Here is a 21,217-nt window from a genome sequence, read left to right as displayed (position 1 = left end):
GTTTTGGTGTAACGCCTTTTCTTATTTGTATTATGGTATCAGAATTTGGCCAATAGTGGTTGGTTTCCTGTCTCTTGCATTGCGGTTTGTTTTTTACCATAAGGCTCTCTTGTCTCGTGCGTATTATCCTTTGGTGTATTTCACCTTCTTAGTTGTAATTTGTAAGCTTGGATTCCTTGTTCAAAATGATTTTATTTTATTGGTTTATATAATCATTTTTACGTGATTATTGTTGGATTAAAGATTTCTTGTGTTTGGGTTGATTTGGATTTGTAATTGTGAGAACCGAGAGACTCAAGGAGACTGAGATTCTTAGTATACCTCAATAACGAGTATCATGGTGGAGATCAGTTGTGGATATATAACTTACTTTAATTTATGCTAAAGAAAAAATTAACAAAAGCCTTAAAATAAATTTTACCAAAAAAAAAAAAAAATTAAAATAAATTATAAAAGTATCTATAAAAAAAATTTCATGGTTTCGGTTCTAAATACAATCCAACAATCCAATATAAAGGAAAATACATATTTCATGTCCTTGTTGCATTTTAATGAAAAATATCGAAAGCAAGAAATTACATCGAATAAAACCTAATCTACATATATACATTCCTTAGACAAACTTGAGAGGCTAAGTTATGAAGTAAAAAGGTGTTAGAGGTACAATGACCAATATAAATAATCTATCTTTCCATCACACAATTACATTAAAACCTAGAAAATTCAGTAAAATAACATCCAATGCATTCAACATTTACAACAAAGAGTGTTAGTCACTAATATATAAAAGGAAAATGAAAAACAATCAAGTAATTAATGCAACCTATCCTAAGATACATAGGTAATATTGAAATGCATGAAAATGCGTGAAAATGTAAAGAGATTAAAATGCACATCCTACATGAAATTCCTACATGTTGTATGAGGAGGTGCCATGGTTTTCTTTTAAAAGACAAATTTCATAGCAAATTTGGGATTTTGATCTCCTACATGTTGTATGAGGAGGTGCCATGGTTTTCTTTTAAAAGACAAATTTCATAGCAAATTTGGGATTTTGATCTTCTCAAACAATTCTAAATCATTTCATGTGAATGTTTTCATGTTACATAGGGAAAAATGCAGAAACCCATTTAATGTATAGGAAATCAAATGTTAATGATATGTACGAAAGAAAATCATATTATATTTTTAGTTTTTTATTATTTCATGTGACACAAAAATAAAATAACATGCTGGAAATTTCCTGATGTAAAGTCTGTACAACATCATTTCATGTGGTTCACCTCAAAATTTTGATGAAGCAAGACTTTATTTAAATTCTAAACACACTGATTCACAAATCTAAGAAGATTAACCATAAATAAAATAAATAAATAAATAAAAACTCTAATAAAATGTAGGAGGCAAAACTCATAGCAAAATAACATGAAACCTCATCCTAATGATAATCTAACTTGACATATTCAAGTCCATGCCATGATTTAATGCATGTTATCATGTTTTCATATGATGAATGAACATATTAAAATACATGACATGACAATGAAATAATTGGTTTTTTGGTGTTTATCATTAAACCAAGACGCTAATTAGTCTTTTAGCGTAAGTGAGGATTGAACCATAGATCTTTTATTCGACCACAAGAAACTTTACCAATTAAACTAACGGAAAATCTTAAACCCACAAGTTTCCACATATCCTAAAAGAGTAATTGATGTAATGGTTACGACTGTCAACAAGAAGCACAATTTCAATTTGTGCTTGTTAAGTAAGGTGAGAGGTCCCTCTCTTCCTTTATATGATAAAACCCATGTCTTTGACCTTGGCGTATAAGACAGGAGGTTAGCCCTCCACAATGAGACTTTTCATTACAAGCAAATATCCAGGAAGGTGACATGATATGAAATAAAAGCACAACCCACTAAAAATGTTGAATTTTCCTTCATTTACCTGTTGAATATTCTAGAGCTGCCAATAAAGGATCCCATGGTTCTTTGAAGTTTGAACAAAGCCAAGCTTCTCAAACTGAGGCAATGAAGCGACTTTTAAGAACTTTCTAGGTCTTGCAATCTTGTAGAAATTTGTGATTGAGTATGGAAAAAAGAAAAGAGAGAAAAAGTTAGAATTTTACATGATTCAGCCACATCACCTACATCCACATAATAAAAGTAAGGGTCCGTTTGGATTGAGCTTATTGTTGCTGAAACTGAAAACTGAAAACTGAAAACACTGTAGCAAAATAATTTTTAAATTTGTGAAAAGTACCGTGGGACCTATTTTTAATATTTTTTAATGCGTGAACAGTGTTACTACAGTACATGAACAGTATTGCTACAGTGCAAAACAGTGATTTTTGTCCACCAAAGTCAACTTATGCGGGCAGAAGGAAAAAAAAAAAAAAAAAACAAAGAAAACGCAGCACCAAACGTGGATGCAGGAAAACGGGCAAGCCAAACGCCCTCTAAAAGTCTACATTTTCTTTATTCACTTAAATGCTTCAATCTCACGATAAGGGCTTAGGTCATAGCCTGGGGCCCCCTACTAAGGAGAGGCCCCCAAATTGGAGGTCAATTAGTGATTTTTTATTTTTTTTTTAAGAAAATAAAAGATGTAAATTGAATATTTTTTTTCCTCCACTTTTTAGAAGGTCAAAAAATTAAGTAATGCTAGAGGGGTACAAATTGTCATGTGTGGCATTCTAAACATTGTTACATCCAAGAAATAAAACATTTGCATGCCTGAGAGAGTACAAATTAGATACATATGTCAAAAAAACAAATATCTGGTCGAGAGCAGGGCAGAGCCATGCACCTACAAAATTTTTTAAAATTAAGTAGTAGTAGTAGATAAATATATGGACTCACAAATGTTTTATAAAAACTTGGCCACACAAGAAAATAACATTTTATAAAGACTTGGTTCCCACAAGAAAATAATTGGACCCAGATATACATGACAGGTCTCTTTCTCCCTTTCCCAAATCACACTATTCATTTTTTTCAGCTTAAACTTTTATTCTTTTAGCATTTGGCTTCCATTGGAAGCTTCATCAGCTTCTTCCCAAATCTTTTTTTTTTTTTTTTTTACCTTTACAAGTTGAAAGTTGAAACTCACTTTCCTTTTTAAGTTCCAACAACTCAAACAAAATTCTTTTTCTTTGGCTTACACAAACCCAGTGGGCCAGACCTCTTCACTTCACTCACATATAGATTCTACTCCAAAAAAAATTCATTGTACTCTTGTTTCAATTTTAGAATTTCAGCTTCAAATCCAAACTAAATTATCTAATTAGTGTCTCCAAATTGCATTTGATATGGGTATCTTTAGCTTCTTTGGATCAAATAAAGGAGTAAAGGAGGAATTATGCATATTGTTTCCCACCCCTAAGCATAGTATTCTTATTTGAAGGCACAAAATTCTTTTTTCAGATCTTCCCCTTTTCAGTTCTATTTGTTTATCTTATGGTTTATGATTTATTTCTTTATTATTATTTTTTTGTTTTCTTGTAAATATAGTTTATATTTGTTAATACTTATATTTATTTCTTTTTTGTTATTGTTACACATGACTAGCAAATTGGAAAACTTTTGTATACTCAATAGAGTTTAGAAATATGTAAAGATTTCATATAAGACAATTTTGTAGAAATGAAACTTTTGTATGCAATTTATATGAGTTATGATTCACTTTGGAATTAAAAATCTAAGACGTGTGGGGTGGGGGTGGGGGTGGGGGTGGGGGGGGGGGGGTGGACTGTGTGGTACTTTGAGTTTTTCTTGAATTGTGAAACAATGTAATAGTTTAATCTCGACCCCCTAAAGTAAAAATCTCGGTTCTGCCCCTGGTTGAGAGAGTACAATTTAATTAGAAGTTTAGCATGCCTCCAACCCATTTATCACCCGCCTTGCCCATTTAATATCTATATCTATATAATATTTAAAAGATGATGTGTATCATTTATTATTATTACGCTTCTATTGAGCCATATCAGTAGTCATGTCATCATTTTCTTTCCATATATATATATATATATATATAATGCATTATACCTTTACACATATTCTCAAATTAATTGTAATTACTGATAATGATAGGACCGTCACTTTTAACTATCATGACTTTACACATTCTTGAACCTAAATGTAACTTATAATAGAAAATACATGCAATGCAAACAAGTTGTGCAAAGACACCATTTATTTATTTTTAGTTTACACTTACCAGAAAAAAAAAAAAAAATCATATTTCATCACTTTATTCATATCCGTATGCTAATTTAGTATTCAAGGCCAAGTTAAAGGACCCAATTAATTCTACTCATACTTAGAGAACCATATGACATTTTCATCAACTTCAAGAAATAGAGATAATAAATACCCAATTTGGTCCATTTCGGTCTAATTAGGTATACTTTGGTCCAATTCAGTCCACTTCTGTCCAATTCAGCCTACTTTGTTCAATTTGGTTCATTTGGTCCAATTCGATTCATTTTAGTCCACTTTGGTTCATTCGGTCCATTTAGGTCCAACTCAATCCAATTTAGTCCATTCATTCCAATTTGGTCCACTTTGGTTCATTTGGTCCAATCCAGTTTGGTCTACTTCGGTCAATTTTGGGTGAGTATAAACTAAAAATAAATGGAATTTTTATTTTTATGATCTCTATCTCTTAACATTGATGAAAATGACATTGTTTTTTAAGCAAGAGCGAAACTAGATCCTTCAACTTGACATTGAATACTAGTACTACATTATTATATGGATATGAATACAATGGTAAGATGTGATTTTTTTTTTTTTTGGGGTAAGTATAGACTAAAAATAAATAAATCTATTATCATTTTTTCTTTGATTTTTAGATGTGATCCTATTTTATTATAAATATAATGATATAATATTATTCCATTACATAGCATGACTTGGATAATTTGGTGTTTACAACTATACATTTCATTTTGAATATTCTTCTCATTAAAGTTTATTCTATAAATTTGCTATTCTCTCTCATATTCTCTCCCAAAAAAAATTTGATTATGCTATCTCTCCCTCTAGATTTTTAACTCTTTCTTGCAACTTTACTTTAGGTTGATGAATTTTTTATTATTATTATTATTATTTTTTTAATGTCTTTACTTTGGGTTGACATGTTTTGGTGTTGTGTTTTTTGAGTTTCCCATCACGAGTCATCTCTCTTCTCCCTATATAATTTTGGTTTGACCTTTTTTTGAGTTAATTATTTTTCAGTTTGGAAATGAGAATTAATTTGAGTTTATATCAAAACACAATCTAAATGATTGTATTTAAATGTGTCTATCAATTATTTGAGCGATATAAATTTTAATTATGTGATGAGTTTTGATTATGATAATAATCTTCTTAAGAGAAAGAGAAATTTGAATAATACATTTAAAACTTAATAATTTTAGTTCTACCAAAGGAAATTAGGAAAATATAATGAATAATAACAATAGTTAGGAAAATATAGACCACTTAAAAAAGAATAATATCAATCAAAATACCTAAAATTATAAAATTTTATATTTGTAAAAATTGAGAGGTAGAAATTACTTTTATAAATTGATCAATTTTTAAGGAGAACAAATTATCTACAACATAATTTTGAAAATAAATTTAACATTAAAAATAATTATATATTCTCACTCATCATGTGAGTCTGCGGCTTATAATATCTAAAAATTAAAGCATAGTATTTATTGTTATTGCACTTCTATTAAGCCACATTAATTAGCAGAGCATTTTATTCCACCTCATTCCAATTAGATAACTAAGATGCTTGCACCTCTGTGAAAACTGAAATTCTAAGAAGTACAGTGGGCTATACATTCTTGGGGTGTGACACTCTTATATATTGTTAGAATTATTATTAAATTTATTATTTCTTAACAATTTTAGTTTTTGGAATAATAGGTAATCTATATATATATATATATATATATATATATTTATATATCTAAAAGCTGAAGCGTAGTAATTATTGTTGCTACGCTCTCATTGAGCTACCTCATCCTCCACATCATTAGTCTTTTTCATATTTATTTTTTAAATTTAATTTATTTTTTACAATATTAACTATATAAATATATTGACTTTACAAATTAATTTTTGGCGGTTTTAGCTTTACAAATTCATTTTAGGCAGCTTTACAACTTTATTATTTCCTAACAATTTTAGTTTTTGGAATAATAGGTAATCTATATATATATATATATATATATATATATCTAAAAGTTGAAGCGTAGCAATTATTGTTGCTATACTTTCATTGACATTAAGCTACCTCATCCGCCACATTATTAGTCTTTTTCATATTTATTTTTTAAATTTAATTTTTTTTTATAATATTAACTATATAAATATATTGACTTTACAAATTCATTTTAGGCGATTTTAACTTTACATATTCATTTACTTTAATTTTGATGTTATAACTAAATAATAAATCAATGGAAAATCAAAACAAAAGTGTTATCAACATATATTCCTCTTAGGCGGTTTTAAATTTAAATATTACTTTGCCCTTTTATCTTCCTTATTTTGGCTCTTCTTATTCTTATCATCTTATTATAAATTTGCCACTTGATCTCCTCCATTTTATGTATATTTTTCCTATACAAAAAAGGCTCTCTCTCTCTCTCTCTCTCTCTCTCTCCCTCTCTCTCTCAATTTTTTTTTTTTCATTTTTGTTGAATTTATTATTATTATTATTATTATTATTATTATTATTATTATTATTATTATTATTTTCTTGCGTTTCTACCTTAGATTGATGAATGTTTGTGTTTTTTAGAATTTTACTTTTGATTGCTTATAACTGAAACGGGAAATCAATAAAGAATAAAAAATATTTTTTAAAATTTGTCTATAAAAAATGTATTCACAGGTCTTGCTTAATCATTGATAGTAGAAAAGATACAACTTGATAGCTACCCATAGGAGGATCTCCAACTAGAGATTTGTACCCTCATTGTCTTGTTATTGACTAATTCATATGTGTTTCTTGATGCAAATATTTTTTTATCATTTTATTTATAACATTAAATACTTTTAAAGAATGATGTTTGTTGTTGATCTATTTTGGATAAAAATCATATTATAATATATTATATTTTGTGTTGTTGTCAGATTTTAGCTTATTTGGAAAACTACAAGATAGTTTAAACAAGCTAATGAAGAACAGTTAGTTCAGTTAAAGACAATGGTCTTTGTGCAATTTCCTTTCACTATTTAAAAATATTTTGTTTAACAAATTATTAGTAAATTGTTATGTATTTTTTATATGATGTTCTTAGATGCTTGGGTAATTGTTTTAAGTGTTTACAAATATTTATGTTATTCTTCATCTTCCTTATCTTATTAGCATATTCTTTGAGATTTTTAAGAAAACAAATTCAATTTTGTGTTTGAAATTTTTTATTTATCTATTTATTTTTCACATATTAGATTAGAAGTTAGATTAGATTATGATAGCATTAATACAATACTTCTTCTTTTTTCAAAAAAAAATTTCTCTACTTTTTTACCCTTTGGAATTTTTTTTTTTTTTTTTTTTTAAAGGAAAATGGTTACTGTAAAGACACAAACTGAACCACGACCCAAGAACGACCCTGACAATGGCCCAAGGAGCCCACTACAATAGATTTGTTAGAGAATGGGTAGGATATTGACTACTTAATGAGCTAAAGTTAATCACAATGAGTAAAGACGCCAAAGAAATGACTAAGATCACAAAATTATGAAGAAAAAAGGATCCTCGGTCAGGCCCAAGGAATGTCTTTTTTATATATGCGTATTGCTTCCTCTTTTGAACAAGTATTTCTCTTCCTGGTTACAAAGTTCTCCTCAAGTCGTGCTCAGTGGGCAAGCCAATCTTAAACATCTTTATGGCTATATCCTTAGAATCTCCATCTACCTTGTTAAACATCTCCTAATATCTATCCGAGTAAGTTTTCAGAGTTTCACCCTCTCTCATAATCATAGATAGCAAAGATTTCAGAGGGCAAGGAACCTTATTACAAGTGACAAATTTAGCCCCAAAGGCTCTAGTAAGCTCTTGAAAAGAGTCGATTGATCCCACCTCCAAACCATTGAACCACCTCATCACGACTGGCCCCAAGCTAGATGGGAACACCTTGCACAACAAGGCCTCATTCCTCAAGTGTACAACCATTCTTTCGTTAAAATGACTGACATGTTCCATCAAGTCTGTTCTACCATTATACATGGTAAACATGGGTTGTGTGAACCGGCAAGGAAGGTTTGCCCTATCAATCCTCCTAGTAAATGGAGACTTTGAGATTTGGAGCAAAGCATGCCCATAGCATCATTCCCTAAACCTTTATAGGTCAGACTTTTGCTTTTCTGCCTATGATGGCGCTCTTTTTTGTAGGAGTAAAACTCACTGGGGGGAATCCTTGACCGGGTCTGTAACTATCATCATCGCCAGACAGAGATTTTGTGCTTGATGGTGACCTTCTCCTTTGTTTCCAACGTAACTTCCTACATAAATGATCTATTTCTTTATGCATGTTCTTGGTATCCTCCCCATGAGTCACATGACTCCCACTCTTGGAGTAACTCCTACTCATATGGGTTGTATGAACACTAACCTCACGATCTCTCCTTTGTTCAAGATTCACAAAATGATCTTGACGTTGCAACCCTACTGACTCTTTTGAATTCACCATAACTAAACTAACTCAGGTAAGCTCAATTTTCCCACAGACGGCGTCAATTGTAAGGACACGATTTGCTCCCAAAGCCCAAATGGATGGTCAATGGCCCAAAAAGCCCAAAACAATGAATTTGTTAGAGGGTGGGCTTGAAAATGAACTTTCAATGAGTTAGGTGGATTGTGATCACAATCGGTTAGTTGTTGCTGGAAAGAATAAAACAAGCAGTTTTATGCAGGAAAATTTCTTCTCAGCCAAGTCCGAGGATGGTCTGTTCTTATATATTTCTTTTAGACTTATACAAAATTATAGTTCTTGAGTATACAATGATTTTCCTTAGATTTTATGATGATCCCCTTTGTAATGGGGTTTTTCTCCCTTATATTCCCCTTCCTTCCTTCATCTCAGCCTCCACGTGTTGATCAAATTGCTGGTTTTAATACTTGTTCTATTAGCACCTTCCTGAAATCTTTGTGTGTAGCTATAAGACTGAAAGTTACTATTTAGGTATTACCTCCACATTAATGCGGCTAGGCGGTTAGCTATAAAGCATTCAATACGGTGGTAGTAGCTTTCTTCTCAGATATTTCCCAACTTTCTTTTATCTTATCCCTCTCTGATGGTTATCCTTACTAGCACAATTGCCTGTTGCCTTGTTCTCTATGAAGGGTCGGACCTTTGACCTCTACTCTACTTAGCCAAGGAGGTACTTCTCCTCGGACAACATTTTTTGTTCATTGTGACTAGACTTCGTCCACGGCTCCTTAAAGATGACGTATTGGTTTAAAGAGTTTGACACTTTGACCCCTCTAATAAAACATAAAAAAGTAGCCCCACTCCCACCTTAAAGAACCAGACCGAAGTCCTAACCTCTAACATGCCTAAGTCCTAACCTCATATTATTTTTTTTCTTAGTTTTTATATTGTATACAAGTTTATTTTTTTAACTATATCGCTGTTCACAACACTTGCCTTTCTTGCTTATCTCATAAATAACTTATCTCATAAATGAATGATGAAATGCTATTATTTCTTAACTCTATTACAATTTTAAAATATGAATTTTTGTTATAAACTTGAATTTTAAATATTTAGAAGGATAGAGAAATAAATGTTAAATTTTACATATTTTAAGAAGCAATCAAACAGTAAGACATATATACAACTTTACAAGTATGTGCTCTATTTTTAATATTTTTAGATTTCATAAAATAAAATAAAAAACTTATAGATGAATTTTTTTTTCTTAATTTATTTTAAGAAATCAAATTAGATGTCTAAACTTTATGTATTTATTGTTCTAAAAAAAATTATGGATTTACATTAATCTCTTCTTTCAACTGTTAGTAACTATGAATTGGTTATTTTTGTTTCTTTCTTTTAACAATAAGAAAAATATACTTGTAATTACAATTGTTTATTTACAATTTATTTTGTTACTGTTATGAATTAATATATCTAAATTATTTTTCTTTTAATACTGTCTTTTAATCTTGCCCCCCCTAGACTTAAATCTTGGCTCCGCCACTGGTTGGCCAAAACTCTTCATGCCCTTTCACAAATAAGTAAAGCATATATACTTGGAATGTATTACTACATTCACACTTTCCCCCTTTAAAAATCGAGAAAAGCATGCTAAAATTGGGTTTTACCCCTTTTTGCCAAACTTTTCAGCAAAATGTCTCTTGTCTGAAATTATTTAGAGATATACCCCTATTTTGAAACTTAATTTTTAGAAAATCGAGTTTTAATATAAAACTCGATTTTTAGATAGTCAAGTTATAGCGAAATTAAACTAAAAAAAAAAAAAATTTGTTGAACTCAAGTTCCATTCAAATAACTCCAGTTCATGGAACTCGAGTTCCACTTGAATATTTTCAAGGAACTCAAGTTCCACACTAAAAACTCAAGTTCCATGAACTCAAGTTCCACAATTTTTTTTTTTTTTTTAAAGTTTAATTCCGCTATAACTTGATTTTTAGAAAATCGAGTTTCAAAATAGAAGCATATTCCTAAATAGTTTCAGACATAGTGCATTTTACTGGAAAGTTTGGCTGAAATGAGCATTTTGCCATTTTGGCCGAGAAAAGCATCACGGTTTGCTGACTCGCCAAGCCAATGTATAAAGTACTAATCGTGCAATACCAAGGGTGACAGGAAACATCTTTCTACACCAAATTACAGTGTTTCATATTTAATTAAAATGATTCTTTCTTAAACCGGTTTGCAATGTGTAATCTGTTTTCATGATGAAGATGCTCTCTGTTATGTTATATCCAATAACAATATAAATTTAAGTTCTAATAATAGGGTCTTCTTCTTTCTTCTTTTTTTTCTTTTTTTCTTTTTAATAAATCTAGAGACATAAGATTTTTCATAATTTTTTCACGACTGCTAACATAATCTATTCACTATTGTAATTTGGGTATAATAATAGTAAAGTTGGTGGTTCAAACCTCACTTTTCCCTCCTCTATTTAAAAAGTCAAACCCTGTGTGCATTACGAAATGTCATAGTAAGCAGTTTTACCCCAAATTTAATTTGGGGAGGCTGATTCTCGAACTCGAACTTGCAACATGTTGCTATTTATTTTTCCTATCTTAAAAAAATGTGGTGTCAGTGATGGATCCAAATGAAAGTGATGTTGTTTTGATCACAATATATCATGTCAAAAGTTGTGAAAAATATTGTATCCTAACAGTACTTGTTTCCTTTTTCTTTTTTCTTTTTTCATGCATACTATGAAGACTTAATTCCCATTCCTTTGGCCAAACAAGGCCACTAGTGAGTTGTAACAAGCAGATGTGGATAGAGAAGATGTATATGTCACGGTGAAAACAAAGTATCATATGGATACATTTGTTCATATACATTATATTGTGTCAAATCGGGTTCAAATATATCGATTGATTCAAATGTTTTCTATTCTTGTCTGTGTTCAAAAGTCTACTCTACTCTATACCTAATACACATATTCGAACAAATATGATTAGCCTGAGCTACTTTATCTTTCTATAACCTATTATTATAGACTTATAGTCTTTTGATGGATAGCTGTAACGTTTAACCAATAATGAAGCATTTGAATTTCAAGTTCTACTCAATTTATTTTTTAATGAAAGATGCATTTTGTAGAGGATGATCTAAAGCTAACCTGAGGTTTAGTACTTGAATCTTTTGTGGACCATTCAATCAATTTGATCTTTTTAAAACAATTTTCAGTTGCAGTGACAAAAAATCTTGATAAAGCAATGGTGAAGCAAATATTTTATATGCATTGTCTCTTCATACATCTAAAGGTGGCCTTTGAAGGCTAAGGCAAAGCCTAAATAAATAGAACCAAAAGGAGGCCTTTAGTTTTTTATTGATGGATAACATGGTTACCTTGGTGCCTAGTTTTGTGAACGTCATACAAGGATTTGTTTATTTTGTGGTCTATATGTTTGATTAATATTCTAAATTAACAAGATTCGGATGCATTTGGGAAGTACCGAATCCTTGTAGAGATTCTTGTATTGCATCGTCAGACTCCTTTAGCCACCAAGGAACCTAACATTAAAAAACAGTAGGTACAGGTCCTTAAATTATGTTAGGATGCACCATTATTATAGAGTCCAAAATTATTCCTCAAAACCAATAGTGACAAGAATTTTCCAGAAAAAGTATTACTTACAAGATAATGACCCCTAACCAGCCTTCCTGTGTTGATTGGTAACTTTAAATTCTCATCAATCATCATAAACTTGCACTTTTAACCCCCAAAATTGGAACCAGCATTACTAATTTGCCTGTTTTTACTGTTCCTTTTTTTATATTATGTTTGGGGCTTTGGTTACATTGAAGGGTCATTCTTTTGTACATATTCTTCTTGGAATGTTTGAAAAGCTGCATGGAATCGTGCAGTAGTATTCACAATAAAGTTATGTTGAAGCTCAAGAAAAAGAATCCCCTTTCTGTAAGTAAATGACCCCAAAGACTGTAGTTTGTTGTCATTTCCATAGTCTTGTTGCTTATGTTCTAGATGACAGAAACACAATTTAGTTAGTGCAGTCCTTAATGTCAAACAAATTGAATTCTGAGCTGGTGGTATAGAAGTTCTTCTCATAGGTTTTATATTAGATATCTGCACTGCAGTTAACATGAAGAAGAACAAGGTCCAAGAATGGGACAATGAATTGTTGAATGATGATTCTTTCAACATACCTAGAGGTATTCCTGAAACTCTTTCTTCACAACCACCTTCAGACATGGGACTTTACTACTTGCGGGGCTTAGAGGGAGTCTCAACCAAGCTGAATCTTAGAACTGCTAGTATAGCTAGCATCACATGTAGCTATACAGGATCAACTTCTGCCTTCAGTACAACTGAACAATGCATGTGTATACCACAAACACACAGTCACAGCGATAGCTCATCTCCATGCTCTCAATTTCTGAAGAACCATAATTTAGTTGTCCCATCATGTCAACCATATTCTAACAATTGGTCACAAGATCCGGACAATCTGGATCTACAATCATCAGATTATCTGGAATCATTGATGAAAATTCCCATCCAGAACAATCAAAGTCTCAAAAGTGATCTCTTTGAACTTCTACAGAAGTCAGCCGAACTAGATAGCAGCCTGAAATGGAGGCCAAACAATATAAGTTTTGAGGGAAACCAGTGCAACAAAGTGAGTTCATTCATCTTTTGCATACCTTTGTCTTTTGTATTCAGTTGAGAAATACAGTTTGCTTTATGCAGAGGATTAAATTTGATTGGAGATATATTTTCTTGTAACAGGTTGGCTGTAATCCTTGCCGTTCTCAACTACCAAAACCAATCTCCATGACAGTGGCGGCGCCACACAGAGGTCAGGGTGGTCCCAGGACCACCCTGACCTGAAAAAAAAAAAAAATGTAATAATTAAATATTTTTTTATTTATCTATCCTTTAAAAAAAAAAAAAAATAGGAACACCCTCAAAAAAATTAGGAATACCCTCAAAAATTTTTTATGCCAATCAAATTAAAGAGAGATGCTATGTTCACAATATTTTTACAATATTTTCATAACAAATCACAGGTGGTTAGTTGTTATTAGTTCAAATTTGAACCTAGCACTAACATTACTTTTTTATGACAACAATAATATCCAGTAACAATCTACCACTTACGATTTATTGTAAAAATGTTGTGAAAATGCCATGGACATATCATTTCTCAAAATTAAATTTTGGTGGATTATTTGTTACATTTCGACCGGTACCATTTTTTAGAAGAAAAAAAGAAAAATCCCTAAACGGACAAACTTGTCAGCACAGCATGTCATTACCTACGTCGAATGCCTAAAAAACAAATCTAGCCATCGCAAAGGTCACCCCTACTTCTTCTTCTTCCTTTTCTTCTTCTTCTTATTGTACTATTTTTGGTTGTTGTTTTTTTATTATTTAATTACATATTTATGTTTTAATATTATAAAACAGTAATTGTTATGTAATAACTAAATGATCTAAGTGTCAAAAAAGAAAAACTAAACGATTTATTTTATTTGAGGTTTACTTATTTGGATCAATAATTTTATGGTGTATAAGAAAATATAAATATAAATATATATTATTTTTAATTTTTTTTAGAAACCCCGAAATATCCTGAAATGGTACGTCGAAATAGATCAGTACCAAAATATTCTGTTCCACTAAACAAATCGAAATAGTGTCCAAAACAGTATTCATAACATTGGTTTCAAGCAAAAAGAAAAAGCTAAAAAAAAAAAAAAATTGAACTAAAATGTAAAAAAGAAAAAATTGTAATAGAGAATCTAAAGAAAAAAAAATTGTAACAGAGCAAGCCCACCCAGGAACACCCTGAAAAATATTCCTGGAGTCGCCACTGCTCCATGACAAATAGTAGTTCTGTATTATCAAGGGTTGCAGCCTCAAGTAAAACACGCATTAGATGGACTCAGGATCTTCACAATCAATTTGTTGAATGTGTAAATCGTCTTGGTGGTGCAGACAGTAAGTTTCACATAACATAGTTAAGGTAAAGAGATAATTATTACTGACTGATCAGGTATTTGTTGGATGATTCCAGATGCAACTCCAAAGGAAATCCTAAATTAAGATCATGGATGCTAGTGGATTAACCATTTTGCAAGTTAAAAGTCACTTGCAGGTTTTATTGTTCATTTCCCAGCTATGGATATTTCTTGTATATTAGTTATCGTTTCCAATATTTTTGAATCAAAGTTCTTTCTTCCTTTTTCCAGAAATATCATACTACCAGATATATTTCAGAATCTACAGAAGGTAGGTTTTTTCCACAATTTTTATATTGTTCATAAATTGATATCCTTTGAACTGTATTGCTCATTCTCAAAAAAACTGTTAAGCCTGCTACTGAAAGGTGATGGAGACTAGGTGAATTGTTGAAGGATAATCAGCTGTAGCCTTGCACTAATATTTGCCAATAAATGGATTTATTAGAAATTGGTGCAAGTTTTGTTCGTGCATTTTTAGACTCATAAAAAAATTAAGCTAATGCAAGAAAAGAGAAGGAATGTTTGAATAAATAGGCATATTCACATTTTTATAACCTCACTGAACTTTAGGCTGGTTATTTGAGGAAACTTGCCTTATACTTCAGAACTGGTCCAAATTTGTTGGGGTCAAACTTAGAATTTGACAGCACATGTCAGAGGACTTTAGAAGCACAAAGTGCTTCTGCAGGTAAAGTAATACAAAACAATGGGGTTCTGGGGAGATTTGTTGAGAGTGCACATGTTAGTATTGAATCTCACATTGAGAAAAAATGAAGAAAGTAAATAGATGATATACATAGTTAGGTACAAAGCCTGGTGACTTAAGGGAGAAAAAAAAAATTCTTAGCAACCGAAAGTTGAACTGTAAAAGTAAAATTCAGGTTTTAAACTCAACCACATCGTCTTGTTATTTGTTTTCTTTTACGTACTTTCAAGTTGTTCCACCTTTTTAAAATGACTTGGTCTGATGTAAAAATTGCTAGTTTTCACTGTCATATACCCTTGTATCCACCTCCTGCCTATCTTTGAAGTATGCCTGCAATGATTCCATCTCCAAATTTATTTGATTGGCACTTATTTTAGGTATTTGATTCCCTGTATGGCAATAGATGTGCTGAAGTGGCAGCACCATCTCTTATTAGTAAAGGTAGTCTTAGGTGTTTGATGAAACAAAAGTTAGCTTCTTCATTCTTCATGATTCATCTTTGACTAGCTATGCTATGCTCTAATATGTTATTTTTTAATGGTTAGGTTATAATACATTGTGTTTCATACTCAGGGAAATCAGACAGAACTCACATGAATCAATTAACGCCATTGGATCTCAAGACGTAAGCTTCTAATTATAATATCATACATCCTTCCTATTTACCACCCAAGAAAATACAGTATAAAAAATTGGAAACTCTTGAAAGAACTTAGTTTTTCAAAAAGTCCCCTTTTGTTTGGGACAGCTTATTTTCATTAGTTTTTTGGGCTTAAAAAGTAAGCTGGACAAAACTACATTTGTATCTAGAAAAAAATAACTTCAAAACATGGTACTTAAGCTAAAAATGTTGTTCTGTAGTTATTTATGTGTATGGTAACACTTGAAAAGTTTAAACAATCTTTCATATCATCATCTTGGTCCTTGAACCCAACAGTGGCAAGGAGATAGCAGAAGCACTGAGACTGCAACTACATGTACAGAGATGCTTACATGAACAACTGGAGGTTATGGTCGTTTTCAATATTACATGTGACAACCATTGATGATGTTATCTGCATATCTTAACACCTCATGTTTCCTCCTCTAATTCAGGTTCAAAGAGAAATGCAATCAAGGATTGAAGAACAAGGGAGGAAGCTAAAAATAATGTTAGACCAACAACAAATAACAACCAAGACTCTTATATAATTCTAATATTGAATGTCAAATGTGTGTTTTCAATGGCCATTCAGTACTCTCTCAAAGTGTTGATTTTGGTTAAGGATATTGTAAGGAGAGGAGGCTGGTAACCAACAGGCAATATAGGGAATAGCCAGCAAAAAGATCATGTATCTAATTCCATAACTTGGAGTTGACACACCATATAATCAAATATTCAGTCATTTGTTTCAAACTTATTCCTGTGTCTAATACAGAAAGATCTTGTACTTTCTATCCCTAATATATTATATGTCAAATTTCTTTTTCCTTGATCTTTCATTATCTTTTTTGACATGGTAAAGGGCCAAGAGCATTTTTGAAAGAGAGATAAAGAATTAAATGGTCGAGAAATACTAGAGACACAACATTTTTCATAACTATTGTGTTGGCAAGTTACTATTGATTCTCATATGGGCGGTCTCCTAACATCACTTTATAGATGATTTAAGTTTGATACCATGTTAAATTACTAATTGTCTCAAAAGTTTAAAATGATAAAAAAAAAAAAATCGTAAATTTTAATATCAACTTTCATTGGATAACCATACACACACTTTTAGGGCATTATTTATTTTAGTTGTGTTTGTAAATTTTAGGCTCAAGCTTCCAAACACTAACAAACAACACTGAAAAACAGACCCACAAAACATATAGGGTGAAAAAGAAAAGCCATATGACTCAGATGTTTGTACTATTTCCTAAGCCATCGCCAATTAGAAATATGGATTTATTTTGTCTCCATTCATTCTCACCCACAAACAAAACAAAACAGAGATCTCCTTCTCCTGTTCTTAAAGACAAAGACAACACTCACCACCCATGCTAATATGGACAGTGAACAAAATCACAAATAGATGAATATTTGTCTCTTTATCTGCTCTACATAATGTACAACTCTCCATAATAGTATCACTTTTAAATCTATTATGAATTTCTAAGCTCTATAATTTCTTTATCTTTTTTGAACTCATCCAACACATTAGCAATTAACAGACCCAGCACCAATAACTTCTTTAAATGCAGACTTGTCAGAAACCTATGAATCCACATGATTGGGTCAAGAGTTGTAGCTCTAACAATTGACTTGTAATATATATCAATCAAATTTTCCAATTGAATAAGTTTTTAGGCGCCAAAAAAAAAAAAAAAAAAAAAAAAAGGTGTTTTAAGGTTATTTTCATAACAAATTTTAGGTGACAAGTTTTTTTTTATATAGTATTAAAAAATTTTACATAAAAAATACATTTTAAAAATATTATTGAAACTTTAGTGTGCCACTTGAAATTTTAATAAAGTTTCATCTAGATTAAATTATAAAAACCCAAACATATATTGAGCGACTTGGTGTAAGATGGTATGTCATGTCATATATAAATTTTATTATATTAAAATACAAAATTTTGATAGATTATCAAAATAATTAAAATATTTATTTTTATTTTTAAATTCTAAATAAAATTTTAATTGGAGCAAAATTTAATTTTTTTATAACTTAACTAATAGAGTTTTAGCTAAATTTAAAGGATAAATTCCTTAAAACTTGGCTAATAAACTTTTACCTAAAAGTACAGAGAAGATAGTCACTTGACGCATCCACATCTTGTAAATTTTAAACCCAAGAAGAGCAGATCCATAACACAACACAACATGTTAAGTTATGGTTTTTTACATAACATTTATGTTGACTTTCTTCCATGACAAAAAATGTTGTAATTTCATTAATTTATTTCCTTGTATTTTGTAGCATTTAATTGTAATGGGTTTAGTATTTAGTTGGTGAAGATTGCTCAAAACAATGAAGTTCGCAACTTACTCATGACTGACCCATGAGTGGACAACCCACAAAGTGTCACATAAGAAGCACATACTGGAAGCTGAAGAGTCAAGTGTCAGGCTGTATTTCACGAGTCACTTTGCGATTTGGCTAACCCGCGAGTGACCCGCGAGTGACCTGCGAAACTCTCTGCCTGGATCATTTTAAGTGTGACTTTTATACCCTTCACTCATACTATATATACTCTCATTACCTATAAAATTGTAAAAAGACTATTCAAAAGAAAACTCTAGAAAGGTTTCTATAACACACTTACATTGTTAGAGAGAGCTACTCATCCTCAAGAAAGAAATTCTTGTAGTCTCTTTTACTCTCCTCTCCCATTATTATACCTTGAGAAGAGATTTGTATCCAAATACAACCCACACACAACCCACACTTATTTAGTGTGTAGAAAGTGTTTTGGAGCTTGAGAAGCATTGGGTATTTACCAAAATAAGCCGGTGAGGCTTGGGGGTGCAATTAGGCAATATTGCGGGATCCGGATAACTATTGAAAACAAGATTCCTAGAAGTTCGTTGGTAGCTGGAATTTGGAAGGCTCAAGTACTTTAGATAGATTAAGCTTGAAGGGTCTTTTTAGTATCCTTATACTCCAACTTATTCACTAATGGATCATTTCAATTTGGAAGGTTGCAGAGAGGTTTTTTGCCGAGTTCTTCAGTTTCTTCTTCGATAACAAGTTTTGGTGTTATCTTGGGTTTGCTATTCTTTTATCCATTGCCCTTTCCATTTCAGCATTGCACTCTATTTGTTCATCCATACAATTGTTAAATGCTTCGATTAATTAATTTTCTAATCATGTATATTCCACATCAAGTGTGTTTAGATTAAAATTAATCAAACCGTAATTAAGACTTAGGGGTTTAAACAAGTAATAATGTTTTCACACTATTTGAGCTATCACAACACAACACAACACTTTTTCTTCGGTTAAGTTAGGTTTACACAGTATCAAAAAAAGTTAGGGTTTAGGTTGGCAGATTCTTTTTTTTTTTTTTTTTTTTTTTTTTTTTGCGAATCAATTGTAGACTTTATTGAATAATATTAACGTGTGAAATTAGAAATAGGAAAAAAAAAGAAAAAAAAAAGGCATTCATTTAAGACAAAACAAATGCCTCCTTATCTTTGATAAGACTTGTAAGTGTTTAAACAAACATTGATACAAGACTTGCAAATATAAGTAGAGATGCATTATATTGTATTATTCATTCCCACCTACGCTCACGCAGCCACAAACAGAAAACAGGTATGTATTATTCATGATTCTTTCTTAATCTTCTATTATATATATTTGGCTGGATTGGCTAATAAGGGTTAGTAAGGGCTAATTTAATTAGGGTTTGCAATTGCACGCGCATGCAGGCAGAACGTGAATGGTCAAGAGGAATAGGATATATATATATATATATATATATGGTCTCTCTCTCCCAGGGTTTTGATTTGTATGACTCCTACACTTACATTGAGGATCCCTTTCTTCCATTGAAAATGCTTCCACTGGTGCTAGTGAAACCTTTCAAGCTTTGGTCTATGATGCTATTCAAGGTCAAGAGGATAAATTTATTAGGATCAAGCCCACCTCTTACTCTAACCAAGAGGTACCTAATCAATTAAAATCATTACTTATTCTATTCTGCTATTATTTTTTCCCTAAATTATTTTGATTTTGCTCCATCTAATATACTTTGTAACTTTGTCACATGCATTGCGTTCTACCTCATCTTAGTTTATTGATGAATTCATAGGTACGTACAGTAGGGTATTTGAAAGTTCAAGAGCTTTCAAACCAAAGGCTTGATAAGGTGCCACTCAGATATGCAAGAGATGACTTGGACCAGATTGTGACCAATACTCCTTCCAATCCTTCTGTTCGAGTACCCTTGATTGATATGAACAAGTTGGTCAACCTAGAGTCCCATGAAAAAGAACTCCAAAAGCTTCACTTTGCATGCCATGAATTAATGGAGAGCTTTCTCAGGTAATTAATACTAGAACATTAGGTAGTACTTCTTGGGGAATATTTTGCTTAGAGATTTCTAAAATCATGCTTGTTTGTGGCTTTTGTAGTTCATGAAGCTCTTCCTATATCGATAAAAATTCACCTATTATAAATGCAACTTTCTTTTTCTTCTTCTCTATTCTTTGTTCACATTAGGCCGTACTAGCTTCAAGAGCTCTTGAAGACAAATTAGATGTCCAACAAAGTGATAATAATTGACTTATATATGTGCTTAAATAGATTATGTTTTTTATACAAGATATAAATTCTACTCTAATATAATCTAAGTGTATTATGTTAATTTAATTAAGTGCAAGTATTAAATGTTGTCTCATTATAACGTACTCTTAATAATTTCCGTATACTATTTAATTAGCTAGATGATGAAACACTATTATTTATTATACTGTTACAATTATGTATGTCAGCTTATATGATATTCAGTAAAAGTTCAAATTAAGTGCGAACAGCCAATCCGATATGGTATTGAACACTTTCTCAAAAAAAGAAAAAAAAATATATGGTATTGAACAAATAATCATAAATTATAGGATAACACCCAAAATAAATCTTTCTTAATGGAAGTAGGTTAGTTAACCACGTAATTTCAAGATTCAATGCACACGGCCAGCCGAAGGAAATTACTAAACAATTGAGAAATTAAAGTTCCCCATGAACCATGCAGAACATAAATTCTAATTTATGAAAAAATTAAAAAAAAAAAATAATAATAATAATAATAATATGAAGTAATACACAA

The 21,217-nt window shown here is 31.1% G+C and overlaps 1 protein-coding gene and 1 long non-coding RNA gene across 2 annotated transcripts; both read left to right on the top strand.

Annotated features, from left to right (window-relative positions):
• Positions 1–12,501: 12,501 nt before the first annotated feature.
• LOC126722821 (uncharacterized) lies at positions 12,502–13,577 on the top strand. Its single transcript, XM_050425961.1, has 2 exons — positions 12,502–13,365; positions 13,476–13,577. Exons 1-2 carry the CDS (start codon positions 12,829–12,831, stop codon positions 13,575–13,577), a joined length of 639 nt encoding a protein of 212 aa, XP_050281918.1. The 5' UTR covers positions 12,502–12,828.
• A 994-nt stretch (positions 13,578–14,571) lies between these two features.
• Positions 14,572–16,889, top strand: LOC126724124 (uncharacterized). Its single transcript, XR_007654626.1, has 5 exons — positions 14,572–14,690; positions 14,767–14,981; positions 15,993–16,044; positions 16,357–16,426; positions 16,515–16,889. It is a non-coding gene; the product is annotated as an uncharacterized LOC126724124 (long non-coding RNA).
• Positions 16,890–21,217: the final 4,328 nt, after the last annotated feature.

This window comes from Quercus robur, chromosome 4, assembly GCF_932294415.1.
Source record: "Quercus robur chromosome 4, dhQueRobu3.1, whole genome shotgun sequence".
NCBI lineage: Eukaryota > Viridiplantae > Streptophyta > Magnoliopsida > Fagales > Fagaceae > Quercus > Quercus robur.
The sequence above is the reverse complement of the archived record's forward strand: the minus strand, read 5'-3'. Positions and strand labels throughout refer to the sequence as shown.